We start from the raw sequence: 19,796 nt of genomic DNA, 5'->3' as shown, positions 1-19,796 counted from the left end.
TCCGAGACAGGGACCTGTGCAGGAGAACACTTTCCAGCAGTAGCATCAGTATCCTGATCCAAGGTCTGGATGGTCATCCCAGACCCTAACCCCTCGAGTGAACCTCCCCTTCCCCACACTCTCAGACAGTACATTCTAGACCCTAACCCCTCGAGTGAACCTGCCTCCCTCACGCTCTCAGACAGTACACCATTTTCTCCTGTTGTTTGTGTTTTGTTTTTACCAACTAACTTGAATCTGATTTCCCCCATCAAGGAGAACAGTTTCTCTCTGTTTACTATCCAGAACCTTCATGGTTTTAAAGAGCTCGATCAGGTCTGCCCTGAGCTACCTTCTCTCCAGAGAGAACAGAGACTTCATCCCTCCATGAAGTTTCTCATCTCTGGAACCATGATTGAGAACCCTTCCTACACACACGCTCTAACATTAACGTTCTCCTAAAGAGTATTACCCACAATGGGCACGAGACTGTAACTGAGGTCTAACAAGTATCTTTGACAAGTCAATAGATAGGATAGTGAAGGCAGCGTTTGGTCTGCTTTCCTTTATTGGTCAGAGTATTGAGTACAGGAGTTGGGAGGTCATGTTGCGGCTGTACAGGACATTGGTTAGGCCACTGTGTGCAATTCTGGTCACCCTATCAGAAAGATGTTGTGAAACCTGAAAGGGTTCAGAAAAGATTTACAAGGATATTGCCAGGGTTGGGGGATTTGAGCTACAGGGAGAGGCTGAACAGGCTGGGAAATGACCTTACAGAAGTTTATAAAATCATGAGGATAAATAGACAAGGCCTTTTCCCTTGGGGTGGGGGAATCCAAAACTAGAGGACATAGGTTTAAGGTGAGAGGGGAAAGATTTAAAAGGGACTTAAAGGGTAATTTTTTCACACAGAGGGTGGTACGTGTGTGGATTGAGCTGCCAGAGGAAACGGTGGAGGCTGGTACAATTACAACACTTTTTTTTCAAAATCTATTTTTCAATAAAAGTATATTTTTATTAATACTACTACAAATACAAAACAATTCAAAACTGTACAAAACAAAAAAGCCAAGCTGCACTCATACAAGTGTATGAATCTATAAAAGACCAACTAAACACAAATAATTAATAATTAATAATAATCCGGCTCAGTACGACAAAACGTTGAGAGCATTAATTTACACATTCATACATTCGCAGGTCCCCCTCTGGGTATTCAACTCCTAAAACCCAACCGTCAAGACGATATAAAAACCCTTCTTAATGTGACAGACTCCAGGTAGTCCAAAAAGGGCTGCCATGTCTTATAAAAATTCTCTGTTTTATGATGCACCATACTTGTCAGCAAATCTAAAGGGATATGCTCCATAACTATCTAATGCCAACAGGACAAACCTGGAGGAATTTCAAACACCCAACCTGAATAGAATATTCTTTCTTGCACAAAAAGTAAGGATGTTGACAATTACAGTATTTTAAAAGGCATCAGGATGTGTACATGAATAGGAAGGGTTTGGAGGGATATGGGCCAAGTGCTGGCAGGTGGGACTAGATTAGTTTGGGATGTCTGGTTGGTATAGAAGCGTTGGGCTGAATGATCTGTTTCCGTGCCGTCCAGCTCTGACTCCGTGGGTGTGTATGTATTAATTGGCTGTGGTCCAAGCAAGTTGTGGTTTTGTCCAAGTTTAGTGTTTCTCGAAGTTTTCCCACTCCTAAGATTAAATGGAGTGACCTTTTCATTGCTGGATGTAACTGTTACATGATCTTTGAACAGAGTTGAATGTTTGTAACTCTCTGGCCTTATTGTTAAAACCAAGCAGCAGCAGAAACATGTGACTTACCAAAATATCTGCCATTTCAATTGGAATCACTGGTCACTATCTCTGGGCTTTTGGAAGTTACTGGGAGTAGATGTAGGCCATTCAGCCCATCGAGCCTACTCTGCCATTGACTGAGATCACAGCTGATGTGAATCCTCCTTTCCACTTTCCTTCCTTTTCCCGATTTTAGCCCTTACCCACCTGACTGACTAAAATCTCTCCGCCTTTGAATGTATCTACTGACCCAGCCTTGACAGCATTCTAGACTAAACAATTTCAGTGTCACTAGTTTGTGTCCTCTCTCTTGTGACTATACTTGTGAAGTATTTTGAAAGGTACTATATGAATGCAGCCTTTTTTCTTCGTCCCCCCCCCCCCCCCCCCGGCACCGTCCAGGGCAGTGATACAATGGATGGTAAAGCAGGAAGTGAGGGGAAGTTTCATCGTGACTCCCCAAGGGGATTGGCTTGTCACAGCCATGCAGACTGGAACAGACGGCGCCTCCTGTTGGAAGGTCTGTGACATAAGGGAGATGAAGGGATTCTGGGAACCACAATCATTTCATTTTGATTTCTCCTTTCACCAGCATCTGGTCCAGCGATTCCTCCAAATATCAGCACACTTTTCCAAACTCCTGCATGGCATACTTCTCCAGCCCCATCACAAATCTCCCCCTCACTCTCCAGCCTCTGTCTCTGTGTTAAACCCCTCTTCCATGTTCACATCTGAATGATCCTGGGTTCTGGACTCCCCATTGACTGGGAACATTCTTCCCACATTTACTCTGTCTACCCTAAATAGAATTTTATAGATGTCTATGAAATTACACCTTCCACATTCTCCAAACCTCCACTGAATACAAACCCAACCAACTCCATCTCCTCTCCTTCAGCTCCACCATCTCAGGACACAGTCTGGTAAACCTTCACTGTACACCCTCCACAGCCAGGCCATTCTCCACCCCCACCCCCCTTCCTCCCTCTCTCTCTTTCCCCCCCCACCCCTTTCTCCCCCACCCCCACCACCCCCAGTAAGGAGGACATAACTCTACACAGTATTCCAGGTGTGGCCTGACCAAGGCCCTGTCTGATTGCAGCCAGATGTCCCTGACAATGTACTCAAATTGTCTCCCTATGAAGGACAACATACAGTTTTCCTTCCTCTCTGCCTGCTGTACTTGGGTGCTTACCTTCAGTCTCTGGTATACAAGGACACTGAGATCCTGTGACACATTCCCCTCATCTCGTCATTTAGAGACTGCAATTTCCCTTCCCACGTGGTTAAAGATGCCCTCCAACGCATCTTGACTACATCCCGCACCTCCGCCCTCAGACCCCACCCCTCCAACCATAACAAGGACAGAATGCCCCTGGTGCTCACCTTCCACCCTACCAACCTTCGCATAAACCAAATCATCCACCGACATTTCCGCCACCTCCAAAAAGACCCCACCACCAGGGATATATTTCCCTCCCCACCCCTTTCCGCCTTCCGCAAAGACCGTTCCCTCCGTGACTACCTGGTCAGGTCCACACCCCCCCTACGACCTACCCTCCCATTCTGCCACTTTCCCCTGCCACTGCAGGAACTGTAAAACCTGCACCCACACCTCCTCCCTCACCTCTATCCAAGGCCCTAAAGGAGCCTTCCACATCCATCAAAGTTTCACCTGCACATCCACCAATATCATTTATTGTATCCGTTGCTCCCAATGTGGTCTCCTCTACATTGGGGAGACTGGGCGCCTCCTAGCAGAGCGCTTTAGGGAACATCTCCGGGACACCCGCACCAATCAACCAAACCGCCCCGTGGCCCAACATTTCAACTCCCCCTCCCACTCTGTCGAGGACATGGAGGTCCTGGGCCTCCTTCACCGCCGCTCCCTCACCACCAGACGCCTGGAGGAAGAACGCCTCATCTTCCGCCTCGGAACACTTCAACCCCAGGGCATCAATGTGGACTTCAACAGCTTCCTCATTTCCCCTTCCCCCACCTCATCCTAGTTTCAAACTTCCAGCTCAGTAACTGTCCCCATGACTTGTCCGGACTTGTCCGACCTGCCTATCTCCTTTTCCACCTATCCACTCCACCCTCTCCTCCTTGACCTATCACCTTCATCCCCTCCCCCACTCACCCATTGTACTCTATGCTACTCTCTCCCCACCCCCACCCTCCTCTAGCTTATCTCTCCACCCTTCAGGCTCACTGCCTTTATTCCTGATGAAGGGCTTTTGCCTGAAACGTCGATTTCGCTGCTCGTTGGATGCTGCCTGAACTGCTGTGCTCTTCCCGCACCACTAATCCAGAATCTGGTTTCCAGCATCTGCAGTCATTGTTTTTACCACATTCCCCTCTGTTTACTGATCCCTGTGGGACTCTGATAATCATTACCTGCCATTTGGAAACTGACCTGTTTTATCCCTACAATGTCGCCCGTCTGCCAACTGGTTTTCCATCTACCTCGATACATTACCCTCCAATCGCACGTCCTTTAATTTTACACAAGAATCTGTTACTTGGAACTTTGGACTTTCAGAAAGATTTTGACGATGGATGTAATCCATTGGATCCCCTCTATCAAGTCTGTTACATCTTTGAACTGTCATTGATTTGTGAAGCATGATTTCCCTCTTGTAATTCTGGGCTGACTCTCGCCTGTACACGACCCCTAATTCTCTCTGCTCCAGTAACACTCTGTGGAGGTTAATGTCTCTGACCTGACTGAACACAGACAGCTTCACCTGGAAACTGAGCCCCAATCCTTTCTGAGGGGAATAAGGCCCCCACACCAAAGTGAATGAAGTGGGTTTGTGGCACATGCTCCGATATTGGGGAGATGTGAGGGTTAAGGGAAGCTCTGTGGAGTGACTGTTTCCTCTCTTACAGAGCAGATCCCAGAGGACCATACTGTGGGGAGTGGGCACCAGCTGGTGACTGCCCCAGGTCCAGCAGCACCATCTCCTGACCCATTCTCAACGCCAGCGAGTGCCCCCAAGAGCAGGCCGCACACCTTCATCTCCAAAACGGTAACTGCAGGGAAATGGGGGCTTTTGGTGGTGGGGGGGGGGGGGGGGGGGGGGGGCGGGGGGCATCAGTCATCCAGAGGCTTCAGCGAATGCTCTCGGGAGAAGGGTTCAAATCCCATTACAGCAGCAGCTGGAGATTAAATTCCATTCTTAATGTCTGGAATTACAAACTAGTTTGATTAAAATAGAATGGGCACATTTACAATGCAGACAGAGGCCATTCAGCCCACTGTGACCATCCCTAATCGACCAAAAACCTGATTACGTTAATCTAACCCTTTCAGCTGTAGGTGCTGACAACACCAGCAAGTATCCAAGTATTGTTTAAATGTTTTCTGGAGTTCTTGACTAAAGCAGTGACCTCCAGGCACCCACCACCATCTGGGTGGGGAAAAAAAAATTCTTTTTCTTTTCCTTTTCCTCCTCCCCCAGCCCCCCATCCACCCAGGTTTTTATTCACTTGTGTGATATGGATTTTGCTGGCTGGCCAGTATGTATTATCCATCCCTAATCAGATTCCCAACAGTGTAGAAACAGGCCATTCAGCCCATTGAGCCTGCACCAACCTTCAGAACATTGTCCCACTCAGTCCCAGCATCCTACACTATCTGTGTAACCCGCATATCTTTTGACTGAGGGGAAACTGGAGCAAACCCACGCAGACACAGGGAAAATGTGCAAACTCCACACAGTCTCTCAAAGGTGGTATTGAGCCCAGGTTCCTGGTGCTGTGAGGCAGCAGTGCTAACCACTGAGCCACTGCCCCAACCTTGAGAAGGTGGGGGTGAGCTGCCTTCTTGACCCGCTGCAGTCCATGTGCTGTGGGTAGACCCACAATGTCCTCAGGGAGGGAATTCCAGGATTCTGACCCAGTGACACTGAAGGAACGGTGATATATTTCCAAGTCAGGATTGTGAGGGGCTTGGAGGGGAACTTGCAGGGGGTGGTGTTCCCATGGATCTGCTGCCATGGTCCAAGAAATGGCTGATGAAATTCAAAGTGAGCAAGTGCGAGGTCTTGCACTTTGGAAAAAGAATACAGGCATGAACCATTTTATAAATGGTGAGAATTCCTAAAGCCAAAGTACAAAGGGATCTGGGAGTTCTAGTCCAGGATTCTCTAAAGGTAAATATCAAGGTTGAGTCTGTGGTTAAGAAAATAAATGTAATGTCGTTTATCTCAAGAAGGTTGGAATGTAAAAGCAGCAACGTGCTTCTGAGACTTTATAAAGCTCTGGCTAGGCCCCATTTAGAATAGTGTCCAGTTTTGGGCCCCCACCTCAGGAAGTACTTACTGGCACTGGAGCATGTCCAGCAGAGATTCTCACGGATGATCCCTGGAATGGCTGGCCTAACCTATGATGATTGGCTGAGGATCCTGGGATTGTATTCATTAGAGTTTAGTCTTTGACGGTGAATGGTATCCTGAGCAATTGGAAGTAATTGTTTCTCTCTCCTTCCCCAGATCATCATGCCGGAGACCTGTGTTCCCTGTGGGAAACGGATCCGGTTTGGGAGAGTGGCTCTGAAGTGCCGTAGCTGCAGCATTGTTGCCCACTCGAGCTGTAAGGAGCGGTGCCCTGCCATTTGTTCACCCAACTTCACCACAATCTCCGTCAAAAACGGTGAGGTATGACCATCAGGCAGAGGTTTCAAACCCCACTCTTTCCCCCCCCCCCCCCCCCCCCCCCCACTTTGTGTCTGTGGGTTTCACAATGAAATAACTCCCTGCAAACACTAACTGCCAAACATTGACCCTCCAATGAGGAGATTCTCAAGAAGAGAGAAGCTGATCTTGAGAATATTGGAGAGGGAAGGAATATTGGAGACAATTCACCAGCTCGTCATTCAGGCATGGCCACCAATTTGTGCAGTGATTTTAAAAACAAACGCTCCCAAAAACCAGTCAATGCCAAACTCTACCATACTTTAGGGTACAGGAGTTGGATATCGTTCTTGGAGCTAAAGGAAGGAAAGACAGCAGGGGCTGGTCTGGGAATGGGACTGAGTGGGATGTTCAGTTGTGAATGGATTGAATGGTGAAGCAGACTTGAAACAGCAGTCAGCTATTCAACCCAATGTTTCCGTGGGTGTACCTGAGCTCTGACTTTTCAAATACACATGACCATTCAACACAGGATGGGTATGGCAGTGACATGGTGAAGTCCCTGGATGGCCATTCCAGAACCCCAAGCTCATGTTCTGGGGCCATTGATTTGAATCCCATCAGCTTCAGTAATGCCTTTGTGGGGGGGTTTGTAGACCGTGGATGCTCCAGGGATCCAGTAACATTCCTGACCAATTGGTTTCTGATCACTAATCCAGTGGTTTTGTTTTTCAGGGAGCTGTTGGAGATTTTGCCCCCCAGACTGTTCCCATGATCCCGTCTCTTGTTGTCCACTGTGTCAATGAAATTGAACAGCGGGGACTTCAGGAAGTGAGTAACGTTTCTCTGAAAATGAGAGCAACAAGATCTGTCTGGGTTAACCACCATCCCAAAATCTGCGGTCTAATTGGGGAGGGTTTGTATCTAGAATAACTCACTGCCAGGTGTACCTGTTACAGTCTGGAGCCTAATCAATGGATTGGGGGGGGGCTCTGTTTTTACCAGTGGGAGGGGTATTAACTGAGAGGTGGGGTGGGGGGGGATTGCTCGGAGAGACCTATTGCAGTGCATAAGCACTGTCCATATCAAGCAGACAGCAAGCCTGAGGTGCTGTCTGAATTGGTTGAGAGTTGAGGGGCAGTGTGAGAGACTGGTGTGGGGTGTGGCTGTTATTCTAACTCCTTTTTGTTTCACCCTTCCCCCACCCAACCTCCTCAGCCTGGCATTTACCGGGTACCTGGTGGTGAGCGGCTGGTCAGGGAGCTGAAGCAGTGTTACGTGCGAGGGAAGGGTCTCCCTTTACTCAGCCGAGTCTCCAACATCCATGTGGTGTGTGGGCTATTGAAAGACTTCCTCCGAAAACTGAAGGAGCCTCTGGTGACGTTCAAACTGCACCCAACCTTCATGGCACTGTCAGGTAGGCTTATTCCACCTTCCAGAGCTTTCCAGCGGCTCCAGCTCCTGACTACTTGTCCTCAGAAAATTCTGGGGGTTAGGGCTGGAATGAATGGATTTTATTAGGTCGGGGACATTGGAAAATCCCCCAATGGGAGTTTCTGGTTTGTGGGGTCTTGGTAGTGGGAGGATGGGGAGGTTGTGGCCTGAAGGTTTAAGACCAGGACAGGCCCCTCTTGGGGCCATTTCCCACCTGGCTGAGCCCTGTCACCAGTGTCACCCTGTTCAGGGTGGGGACAGACGTTTCCATCTGGACCTCCCTCTGGGATCCCCTTCCTGTGTTATGTTTTGCCCCAATCCCTTTTAAGGTCTTGCCCCTTCCCTTCCCCCATTTTCCCCCGTGGGCTATGGACTGCTGTGATTGGTCAGGGCGTGGTTTGCACACTGTGTGGTGCTGTTCTTTAGGATGTTTTGTGAACTCCATATTGCCCAGGAGAGATTTGTTGGGGTCTGGTCTTGGTTTTGCTAGTCTGTATTCATTTTTCTGAAATGACTGCTCAGTATTTGACCTGAGCGTGGTTAAAACAAAAAAAAATGGTCTTTTATCTTGCAGTCATCAAGAATACAAAGTTAAAGAGAACCTACTGTTGTAAGCATTTTGATTTTGTTTGGTACTGAACTGATCGGCTGAAGCATTATCCCGGAGAATGTACTAGCTCATGATTGACGGTTAATTGCCAAGCTCAAACTGCTTTGGTAATTTGAGACCAGCAATAAAATACTTACCCACCCCATGAATGAATTAAAAATTTCATACTTGAACCCAAAATGGATTCACTTTTTAAGGAAGGAGACCTGCTGTACTGACCAGTCCTAATCTCTGATTTTTGATTTTTTTTGCATTCTGATTTGATTGATTATAGTCGTGTTCCCAAATATTGATTTGATTTATAGTTGTCCCCAAATACAGTGAAAAGCTTGTTTTTGTTTTGTGAGCAGTACAGGCAGATCCTAGTAATCAAGAACATACAGATCATAGGGTGCTTAGCAAGGAATACAGATTACGCCTACACTGATGCACAAAACAAGATCAACGTTATTTGAAAATAGCGAGTCCCTTCTTCAGTCTAATAACACCCAGGAAGAAGCTGTTCCTGAATCTGCTGGTGCGTCTTCAGGCTTCTGTACCTTCTGCCTGACAGATGAGGTGGTTGGAGAGCATTCCCGGGGTGGGAGGGGTCCTGGATGATGTTAGCAGCCCTTCCACGGCAGGAAGCCATGTAAATGGAGTCTGTGGATGGGAGGGTGGATTCCGTGATGGTCTGGGCTGTCCACACCACCTTCTGTAGTTTCTGACAGTCCTGGGCAGAGCAGTTACCGTACCAGGCTGTTAGCCCCCAGAGAGAGTGCTTCCAGTTTTACTACAATGTCATTCATTGTAAATGGCCTCAGGCCAACTAGGGACCAACACAATGCAGCTTTTTCCAAATGTCACCATTTAGGTAAAAACATTTTTTTAAAAACTGGATGCTATAAATCAAACAACTGAAATTGCTGGAAAAGCTCAGTAAGTCTGTGAAGAGAGATCAGCATTAATGTTTCGGGTCTAGTGACCCTTAGAGAGTGATTTGATTGATTTTAGTGTCATAGAGATGTCCAGCATGGAAACAGACCCTTCGGTCCAACCCGTCCATGTCGACCAAATATCCCAACCCAATCTAGTCCCACCTGCCAGCACCCGGCCCATATCCCTCCAAACCCTTCCTATTCATATACCCATCCAAATGCCTCTTAAATGTTGTAATTGTGCCAGCCTCCACCCCATCCTCTGGCAGCTCATTCCATACACGTACCACCCTCTGTGTGAAATAGTTGCCCCTTAGGTCTCTTTTATATCGTTCCCCTCTTACCCTAAACCTATGCCCTCTAGTTCTGGACTCCCCGACACCAGGGAAAAGACTTTGCCTATTTATCCTATCTATGCTCCTCATAATTTTGTAAACCTTTATAAGGTCACCCCTCAGCCTCCGCTCCAGGGAAAACAGCCCCAGCTTGTTCAGCCTCTCCCTGTAGCTCAGATCCTCCAACCCTGGCAACAACCTTGTAAATCTTTTCTGAACCCTTTCAAGTTTCACAACATCTTTCCGATAGGAAGACCAGAATTGCATGCAATATTCCAACAGTGGCCTAACCAATATCCTGTACAGCTGCAACATGACCTCCCAACTCCTGTACTCAATACTCTGACCAATAAAGGAAAGTGTGCCAAACGCCGCCTTCACTATCCTATCTACCTGCAGCTCTACTTTCAAGGAGCTATGAACCTGCACTCCAAGGTCTCTTTGTTCACCAACACTCCCTAGGACCTTACCATTAAGTGTATAAGTCCTGCTAAGATTTGCTTTCCCAAAATGCAGCACCTCACATTTATCTGAATTAAACTCCATCTGCCACTTCTCAGCCCATTGGCCCATCTGGTCCAGATCCTGTTGTAATCTGAGGTAACCTTCTTCGCTGTCCACTACACCTCCAATTTTGGTGTCATCTGCAAACTTACTAACTGTACCTCTTATGCTCACATACAAATCATTTATGTAAATGACAAAAAGTAGAGGGCCCAGCACCGATCCTTGTGGCACTCCACTGGTCACAGGTCTCCAGTCTGAAAAACAACCCTCCACCACCACCCTCTGTACTCTACCTTTGAGCCAGTTCTGTATCCAAATGGCTAGTTCTCCCTGTATTCCATGAGATCTAACCTTGCTAACCAGTCTCCCATGGGGAACCTTGTCGAACGCCTTACTGAAGACCATATAGATCACATCTTCTGCTCTGCCCTCATCAATCCTCTGAGTTTTTTGATGAAGTAACAATCAAGTTTGTGAGACATGATTTCCCACACACACAGCCATGTTGATTATCCCGAATCAGTCCTTGCCTTTCCAAATACATGTACATCCTGTCCCTCAGGATTCCCTCCAACAACTTGTCCACCACCAAGGTCAGGCTCACCGGTCTATAGTTCCCTGGCTTGTCCTTGCCGCCCTTCTTAAACAGTGGCACCACGTTTGCCAACCTCCAGTCTTCCGGCACCTTACCTGTGACTATCGATGATACAAATATCTCAGCAAGAGACCCAGCAATCGCTTTTCTAGCTTCCCACAGAGTTCTCGGGTACACCTGATCAGGTCCTGGTGATTTATCCACCTTTACCCGTTTCAAGACATCCAGCACTTCCTCCTGTAATCTGGACATTTTGCAAGGTGTCCCCGTCTATTTCCCTACAGTCTGTATCTTCCATATCCTTTTCCACAGTAAATACTGATGCAAAATACTCATTTAGTATCTTCCCCCATTTTCTGTGGCTCCACACAAAGGCCGCCTTGCTGATCTTTGAGGGGCCCTATTCTCTCCCTAGTTACCCTTTTGTCCTTAAGTGGTTGTATATTGTGTGGTGTGGGTGTCATTGTTTTTGTGAATGAGTTTCTGTAATCTCACAGCAGTCTGTGTGCATTTGGCAGCAGCTCCCTACCCTACCATCTACCTGCTCACTGATGCTTCATTCTGCGCACTCCCACCCCCCTTTCCATGTCTCTTTCTTCCCCCCCCCCCCCCCCCCACCCCCTCGCGTCTCCTGTAGATCTCCCAGATGAGCAGAGCAGCAGGGAGTTGTGTCGAGCTGTCAGCAGCCTACCCCCAGCTAACCGTGATACACTGGCCTTTCTCATGGTCCACCTACAGAGGTAAGGACCCTCTGATCAGAAACTGCCCGGCAACCTCTGTCTCCCTGTTAAAACTCCAATTCTGTTTGGGGTCCACACATGGGTCCTTCTCCTTCACTGTCTGCCCCCCCACCCCTTTTTTCCCCTTTCCTTTTCTTCCCCCCCCCCTTATTTCCTTTCTTCCCCTTCCTTCCTTCCTTCCTTCCTTCCTTTCTTCCCCTTCCTTCCTTCCTTCCTTCCATCCACCCCCTTCCCCCAGCATCTGAGCTAAGAAGTGCACAGCAAGATCCCAATGAAGCAACTTTAAAATGAATGATCACTTGGATTGGTTTGCCGAGGGATGCAGTGAGGGCTCTTTAATACTGACATCCAAACATGGAGACTCCATGGCCTGACTTCTCCAACCACCCTGCCCCTGAGCTGACAGCACACTGGCTGTGGTTGGGTGGCAAGGCCCCAATCAGGGCCCGGGCTCTGACCCCACAGCTGCCAGGAGCTGCTCATGCTGTGGGGAAGGGAGGTGGTGGGGGTGGTGGAAGTGGGGTATTGACTTGTTGACCAGTCTGTCTCCTGTCAGGGTGATGGAGAGTCCAGGATGTAAAATGGACAAACAGAACCTGGCCAGAGTGTTTGGCCCAACCATCGTGGGTCACTCCAATCCTAACCCCAACCCTCTGGAGGTCTTTGAGGACACCAAACGGCAGCCAAAGGTCAGTCTCTCTGTGTGTCTCTGTCTCTGTGTGTCTCCTGGAGGCTGGACAGTGCTTTTGTCTTCACATTGTGAGGAATATTTCCAGGTTTCAGATTGCTCCATCCAAGGTTCAGCTGAGCTTGCCTTTGCTGAAGGGTGCTGTGGAATGATACCACCTGAAGGCCATTCAGCCAATCATCTCACCCCTTTCAAGGAGCGCTCTCATTAGGCCCACTGACATCCATCAAAATCCAGCCATGTTTTGCTTTGAGCTCTGACCCCAGTGACAGGAGCTGCCTGTGTTTAGATGGGACACTCCCCCCTCCTCACTGAGTGGGATGTTACAGCAGGTAACACTAGCTGGCCATTTCAGATTGCTAGCCCATCAGAACAGCTGCAGAGTCACTGATCTCTGACCCTGGTTCCAGTACACACACCATTGAGTTATACCGTACAGCAGGGGCCCTTTTAGACCATGGAGTCGACACCAACAAAATCTCTTCACACTAGGCCCTAGCCTTGAATGGATGAGCACTTCAAATGCCATCCTTTTTTTTGGAAGATTGAGGTATCCTACCTCGATGATCCTCCAGACGATGCATTCCCAGACCCCCACCCCACCCCACCCCACCCTCTACATGAAATCCATTTCCTCCAATCCCCTCAACATTCTGCCTTTCACTTTAAAATGATACACCCCTGCCCCCGTGATTGACCCTTCAACCTAGGGGAACAGCTGCTTCCTATCCACACCCCTCACAAGCTTCTACACCTGAGGTCACTCCCCCTCCAACCCCCCCTCCAACCCCCAACCTTCTCTGCTTTAAAGACAACACTCCGAGTTTATCCAGCCTCTCTCCATTGCTGAAATGCTCCATCCCAGACACCATCCTGGTGAATCTCCCTCTGCACCCCCTCCTGTACAATCCCATCCTTCCCATTGTGTGGGGACCAGAACTACACACAGTCCTCCAGCTGTGGTCTAACCAAAGTCCTGTCCAGCTCCAACATCACCCCCTGCTCTTGGAATCGATGCATCGACTGATAAAGACAAGTGTCCTATCTGCCACCGTACCCACCCTATTGCTCTGTCCTGCTACCTTCACGGATCTGTCGACAAACTCCCTAAGGTTCCTCTGAGCTTCCTCGTGTCCTCCAATCATTTGAGTACTCCCTAGTTTTGTTTCTTTATCCAAAGTGCATCCCATCACATCTATCAGGGTTCAGTTCCATCTGACCAATGCGTTTACACCCTCCTGTAACCTCTCACCTCCCTCAGACAATCACCCCCCCGCCCAATCTTTCAAACTACATTCTCATCTCCATCATTACTGAAGATCATTGACTAAGTTTCCCTGTGGTACACCACTGCACCCCAGGCTCCAGTCACAAATCCCACCTTGTACCACCACCCTCTGTCTCCTGTCACTGAGTCTATTTTGGATCCCTTTACTTTGATCAAAAATCTGTTAAAGTCCACCTCCAATATCCTCAATGATGTGGACTTCACCTCTTTCTGGGAAGAGAATTCTACTTTTCTTCAAACAACCTAATGAAGACAGTTCTCCCTGTAGATTTTACCCTGTTGCAGATGGCTGAGAGCAAAACCTGCACTTTGTAAACATGAAAATATAAAATCCTATGTAGACCTTTAGTGTCTGCTAGCTGGGATTTGGCAGCAAGTTGACTTGGCCTCTGGATCAAACCAGGGAATGAGGGGTTAAGGACATATTGCTCCATAATCTAGCAGCCAAACTGGACCAGGATTGAGCGAGAACAAGAGTTGGAGCAATTGATGTGAAGACGTGGCAGAATGATTTATGGCTTAAAATGATTGAGGGCTGATGGGATTGATTTTAGAAACTAATCTCCGGGGGGGGGGGGGACACCAGGAAACAGACCCTTTTAAATTTAAATTAGCTGCCCTGAGATGATGGTAGCAACAAGTACATTTGGTGCAGAATAAGATCTGAACACTGGAGGGAGCATTACTCTAATTCACTGTATCTGAACCATTACTATCTCTATATACTGTATTCAAACCCCTTGCTAAAGGCAGCTCTGTATTGGGTGTATGGTCCATACTCCCTTTTGGTCACTCTCCTCTCTGCTCTGCCATTCCAGTCGAAATTGGTTCCCGATTTTTATTTTTGTTTTTTGTTTTTTTTCAAATTTTGTCACCGGCTGGGTCAGTATTTATTCCCCGTCCCTAGTTGCCCCCCTTGAGGAGGTGGGGGTGAGCTGCCTTCTTGACCCGCTGCAGTCCATGTGCTGTGGGTAGACCCACAATGCCCTTAGGGAGGGAATTCCAGGATTCTGACCCAGTGACACTGAAGGAACGGCGATATATTTCTGAGTCAGGATGGGGAGGGGCTTGGACAGGAACTCACAGGGGGTGGTGTTCCCATGGATCTGCTGCCCTTGTCCTTTAAGTTGGCTTTTCTTTAATGTGTGGAAAAGCCCTTCAGGCCACTGTGTCCACAACAGTCATTAAGCATCTATTGTTTTGATCCAATTTTCCTGCACTTGTCTTGTACCCTTGCATGTTCCACTGTTTCAGTTATTCCACTAAATACAACTAAAACGTGTCTGTCATACAGCATAGAAACAGACCCTTCAGCCCACCATGTCTACACTGACCCACATCAAACTACACCAATCCCATTTTCTTGAACCTGGTCCATAGCTGTGCCTTGGGGTTTTAAGCAGTGTCTAGATGAGTTTGTAAATGTTGAGTATCCGTTCCCACCATCCCCTCAGGCAGCACCTTCCATATTTCTACCACCCTCTGGGTGGAATAATCTTTCCTCCGATACCCTCTAAACTGCTTAACCTCACCTTAACCTTGTGGCTCCTGGTCTTAGACATATCTGCCTTGGGGAGGGTAGGTCCTTGCAATCTGCACTGTGCCTCTCAGAATTGTCTCCTGCAGTTGGATTCCCCCCCAGCCTCCTCTGCTCAAGGGAAAACAATCCCAGCCTATCCAGTCTCTCATCATTGAGACATTTCAATCCCAGGCAGCATTCTGGTGAATCTTGTCTGCATTTTGGGGATTGTCCTGAAGGTTCCTGCCTCCATGTTTTATTTCAGGCAGAGGTTTCCACAGACAGAAGGGGGTGGAGAATAGATGGAGAAATATTCTGAAATCTCTTCCTTTAAAGCTGTCGTCCCTGGTTATTGACCCCTCCACTAAGAGGAAACGTTTCTCTTTGCTCTTGTAATCAATGTCGTGACTAATAAAGTATCCCATAAGCACCTTGTCTGCCTCTCCTACCCCCTTCAAGGATTGATGAACAGTCACACCCAAGGTCCCTTGATCCTCTAGTTCCAAGGGCCTTACTGTTCAACATATATTCCAGTACCTTGTTAATTCTCCCAAAAATGTATTGCATCAATTTTCAGGATTCAATTCCATTTGTCACTGTTTACCCAGCTGACCTGCCCACAACATTGTGTTGAACCTGACGCCAAATTAAACTAATCTCTTCTGCCTGCCCTTGGTCCGTATTCCCCCCATTCCTTACATATCCACGTGTTTATCTAAAAGTCCCTTCAATGTCCCTATTATATCTGCCTCCACCATAATCCCTTAGCAGAACATTCCAGATCTCTACCAGCAATTCTTTAAAAACTTGCCCCTCACATCTCCTTTCACAACCCCCCCCACCGCCACCCCCGACTAAATACATGTCCCTTAGTTTGAGAGATTTCAACTCGTGGGGCAAGGGGAGGATTCTGACCATCAACACACTCTCTGCATCTTATAATTTTGTAGATTTCTATCAAGTCTCCCCTCAGCCTCCACCGCTCCAGACAAAACACCTTTTTCCAGCCTCTCCTTCTAGTTCATGCCCTCTAACCCTGTCAGCATCCTGGGAAACCTCTTCTGCAGCCTCTCCGTCCTTCCTGTGATGTGACGACCAGAATTGAATGTAAAACTGTGTGGCCTAACCAAAGTCTGATAAAGCTTGTACTCAATTCCCCGACCAATAAAGGCAAGTTTTCCCCACACTGCCTCTACCATGTGGTCTACTTGTGTGGCCACTTTCAGGCAGGTTGTAGTATAAGGCTTTCCTCCTCACTGATGGTAAACCCCCCCCCACAAGCTGAGATGCTGGTGGTCATGGGTTTGAAAGGTGCTGTCACAGAAGAGTCAAGGGGGCTCTTATTTTAGCCCAGTATTGTCCCTGCCCAATGGGCACACAGCACAGGATATTTTATTTATTTAGCTTAGTTTTTCTTAGATTTTGCTTGTTTATTTTTATTTTGGCCCCTTGTGGTCCCTGCCCAAAAGAAGAGGGTTTTTTTCTCCTGTTCATGCCTTGTTTCCGAGAGGGAGGTGCTGTCTGAGGTATCTTGATGACATGATTGTACGTGGGGTCCGCTGCTCCCTTCCATTGAAGCTGTTGCTGGTTAATATTCTCTTTCCCCAGGTGGTGGAACAGCTTCTATCACTACCCTCTGATTACTGGAGCCGGATAGTCCCGGTGGCACCCAGCAACAGTGAACCAGCTCCTACCTTAACCGGTGAGAATGCAGTTTCTGTTTATTACAGTGGAAATGTTCAGTATTAGGCCCAGGTCCCTGTGTGAGGAAGAGCCGGAATCAATCTCCAGTCTATAGGCCAGTGCTATAGGCAAAAACAGAGGTAAAAACAATGACTGCAGATGCTGGAAACCAGATTCTGGATTAGTGGTGCTGGAAGAGCACAGCAGTTCAGGTAGTATCCAAGTAGCTTCGAAATCGACGTTTCGGGCAAAAGCCCTTCATCAGGAATAAAGGCAGTGAGCCTGAAGCGTGGAGAGATAAGCTAGAGGAGGGTGGGGGTGGGGAGAGAGTAGCATAGAGTACAATGGGTGAGTGGGGGAGGGGATGAAGGTGATAGGTCAAGGGAGGAGGGTGGAGTGGATAGGTGGAAAAGGAGATAGGCAGGTCGGACAAGTCAAGGAGACAGTGCTGAGCTGGAAGCTTGGAACAGGGTGGGAGAAGATGCCTTCCCCAGTGTGTGGGGAATACAGGGCTCTGTTGAAGGAACTGCACTTCACTGCATGATTTGAGCAGGATTGAAGCCTCATTGGTATCCACAAGATGACCAACATGGTGCAGATCTGATGGGAAGGGCTACCCTCAGGCAATGTCTTGAATGTTAACATGTACTAACTGATCAGAACAGTTAAGGGGAGTCCAGCCATCTTGTCTCCACCAGCTGGTGGTCGATCGGCTCCAGACACTCCGAGTTTGGAGAAGATCAGCTGTCGATGCCTCCAACACAACCTGGTCTCCATGGCCTGGCTTTACACCAGAGACTCTGCTGGCAGAGGGATTGGAGATGGTCACAGAAATGTCACTGGCCAAGTGTTTGAGGCCAGGCTAATGCTCTGGGTCATAAGTTCATAATATAGATAAAATATAATTAATGTGGAATACAAAACTGACATCAGAGGTGACTGAAACTCCCATCAATGATTCGGGGCTATTAGGGATGGGACCCAGCCAGTGACTGTCGTGTCCCTGTGAAAACTGAAAACAGACAATGAAGCTTTTGGAAATGTAATTTTAAATGTGTGCAGTTATAGGAACTCAGCCAACTTGTGCACAATAAGAACCCACAAGCAATGCTCCGGTTAGAACTGGTTGTAAGGATAAATCTGGTTCATAACATCAGAGACTGCTGTAAGAAATGGGCTCCATTCTGTATTTCTGAGAGGGCTGACCAGTCAGAGGTCAGGTTTCTCCTGATGGATTGGCCTTTGACACTGTCAGGCTCTCTCCACACAGCCCTGGCACACAGACTGTTTTCTCTCGTACGCTTTCTATATGTCAGTCAGGAGACAGTGTCCATCTTCCCATTGCTCCCACAGTGTAGGATGGTGTCTGGTCTTCCTCCCTCTGGGGCAATTATCTCCGCCTCTAACTCCTCCTCCTTCCCCTTTTTTTTGTTGTTAGGGCATTTGTTTAAACCGTTGACTTCCCCGGAAGCAGCCGAGCTCATGAATCGATCTCCTGGGTGCTGGATGGCCCCTGGGATCCTAGCGATGTGAGTACCTGCTGGGGAGTGTGGGGACTGTGGAGGAGCTGATGGTGTTGCTAATGTCTCTCCTGTTTTGTGTTGTAGCTCTGGAAAGATATTCCCTTCACCAACACTGTGAGCTAAACCAGAAGCGAGTGAGAAACTTGTCAGAATCTTCGCTGAATGTTCACAATGCCCCCTCCTTCCCTGCACCCCTCCCTCTTCTCCACGTCCAGTCAGGACTGTCCCTTGTTTTTGGGGGGAGGTTGAGCTGGTGACCAGTTCTCCCTACCCCACCCCCCCAGTGTGCTCCCTGAATAGATTGGGGAGGGCGGGGGTGGAAAGTGATTCCTTACCTAACCTTGATGTCCTCTAATCAACAAGTTAATGTAAATGGAGAGCTCTGGGAGTAACTGTTTTGAGACTCTGCTGAATGTTTTGGAATAAAATGATTGCATTGATCAATAGCTCGCCTGTCTCCTTTTCAAAATGCCATTCCTGTAGGACAGCACAGTCAATTAAACTTGAAACATTGGTCACTGATGGTTCAAATCTAAATTTGGTGTGGTTCTGTACTGGAGCTTTAGCTGACATAATCCAGGCTGCACCTGACCTGATAGAATACATGCAAGGGGCTGAATGGCCAACTCTGCTCCTGTTAAAGAGTGAGGACAGCCATGAGGGAAGGGTTCTACCCATCTCAAGGGCAAATAGGGGACTAACTGATCCAGTCAGTGAATCCAAAGTTTTCAAATGAAGTAAAGTTTAGTTCCATTTGTTTGCTCTTTCCTGACTCTCTCTAAACCTTCCCCTTGCTGTCTGTTTTGAGTTTCTTTTGAATATGTGACTATTAAGGTAAAGTCACCATAGTCCTAGAAGACCCCAGATATAGCTGCTACTCTCCTTTTATAGAGTTGTAGAACAGTTCAGGCCCTTCAGCCCACAATGCTGTGCCGAGCATTTATCTTAATCTAAGACCACCCCTAACCTACACTTCCCTCCATTTTACTGCCATCCATGGGCTTGTCCAGCAGTTGGTTAAATATTCCTAATGTCTCTGACTCTACTCCCACTGCTGGCAGTGCACTCTACACACCCACCACTCTCTCTGTGTAAAGAATTGACCTCTGACGTCTCCCCTATACCTTCCTCCAATCACCCTAAAATTATGATCCCCCTGAGGGGATTTCTGCCCTGGGGAAAAGTCTCTGGCTATCTCCTATCAATGTGTCTCATTACCTTGTACACCTCTATCAAATAACCTCGCTTCTTCCTCTGCAGTGTGAAAAGTCCTAGCTCACTCACTCTCTGCGTAAGACGTGCCCTCAAAACCAGGTAACATCCTGGTAAATCTCCTCTGCACCCTCTCTCTCTAAAGCATCTACATCCTTCTGATAACAAGGTGACCAGAACTGAACACAATATTCCAAGTGTGGTTTAACCAGGGCTCTATAGAGCTGCAGCATAACCTTGTGGCTCTTAAACTCAATCCCTCTGATAATGAAAGCCAACCCACCATAAGCCACCTTAACAACCCTCTCAACTTGG

At 47.9% G+C, this 19,796-nt stretch overlaps 1 protein-coding gene across 1 annotated transcript; it reads left to right on the top strand.

The window, feature by feature from the left end:
- The first annotated feature begins 2,207 nt into the window (after window positions 1-2,207).
- Window positions 2,208-18,279, top strand: LOC140481830 (rac GTPase-activating protein 1-like). The gene is made up of 9 exons (XM_072578357.1): window positions 2,208-2,313; window positions 4,686-4,825; window positions 6,290-6,454; window positions 7,166-7,261; window positions 7,649-7,847; window positions 11,466-11,568; window positions 12,125-12,257; window positions 16,672-16,765; window positions 18,185-18,279. Exons 1-9 carry the CDS (start codon window positions 2,208-2,210, stop codon window positions 18,277-18,279), a joined length of 1,131 nt encoding a protein of 376 aa, XP_072434458.1.
- The last annotated feature ends 1,517 nt before the right edge of the window (window positions 18,280-19,796 follow it).

The sequence above is a fragment of the Chiloscyllium punctatum genome, chromosome 10 (assembly GCF_047496795.1).
Source record: "Chiloscyllium punctatum isolate Juve2018m chromosome 10, sChiPun1.3, whole genome shotgun sequence".
NCBI classification, from domain to species: Eukaryota; Metazoa; Chordata; class Chondrichthyes; order Orectolobiformes; family Hemiscylliidae; genus Chiloscyllium; species Chiloscyllium punctatum.
This window is presented reverse-complemented; position numbering and strand designations above follow the sequence as displayed.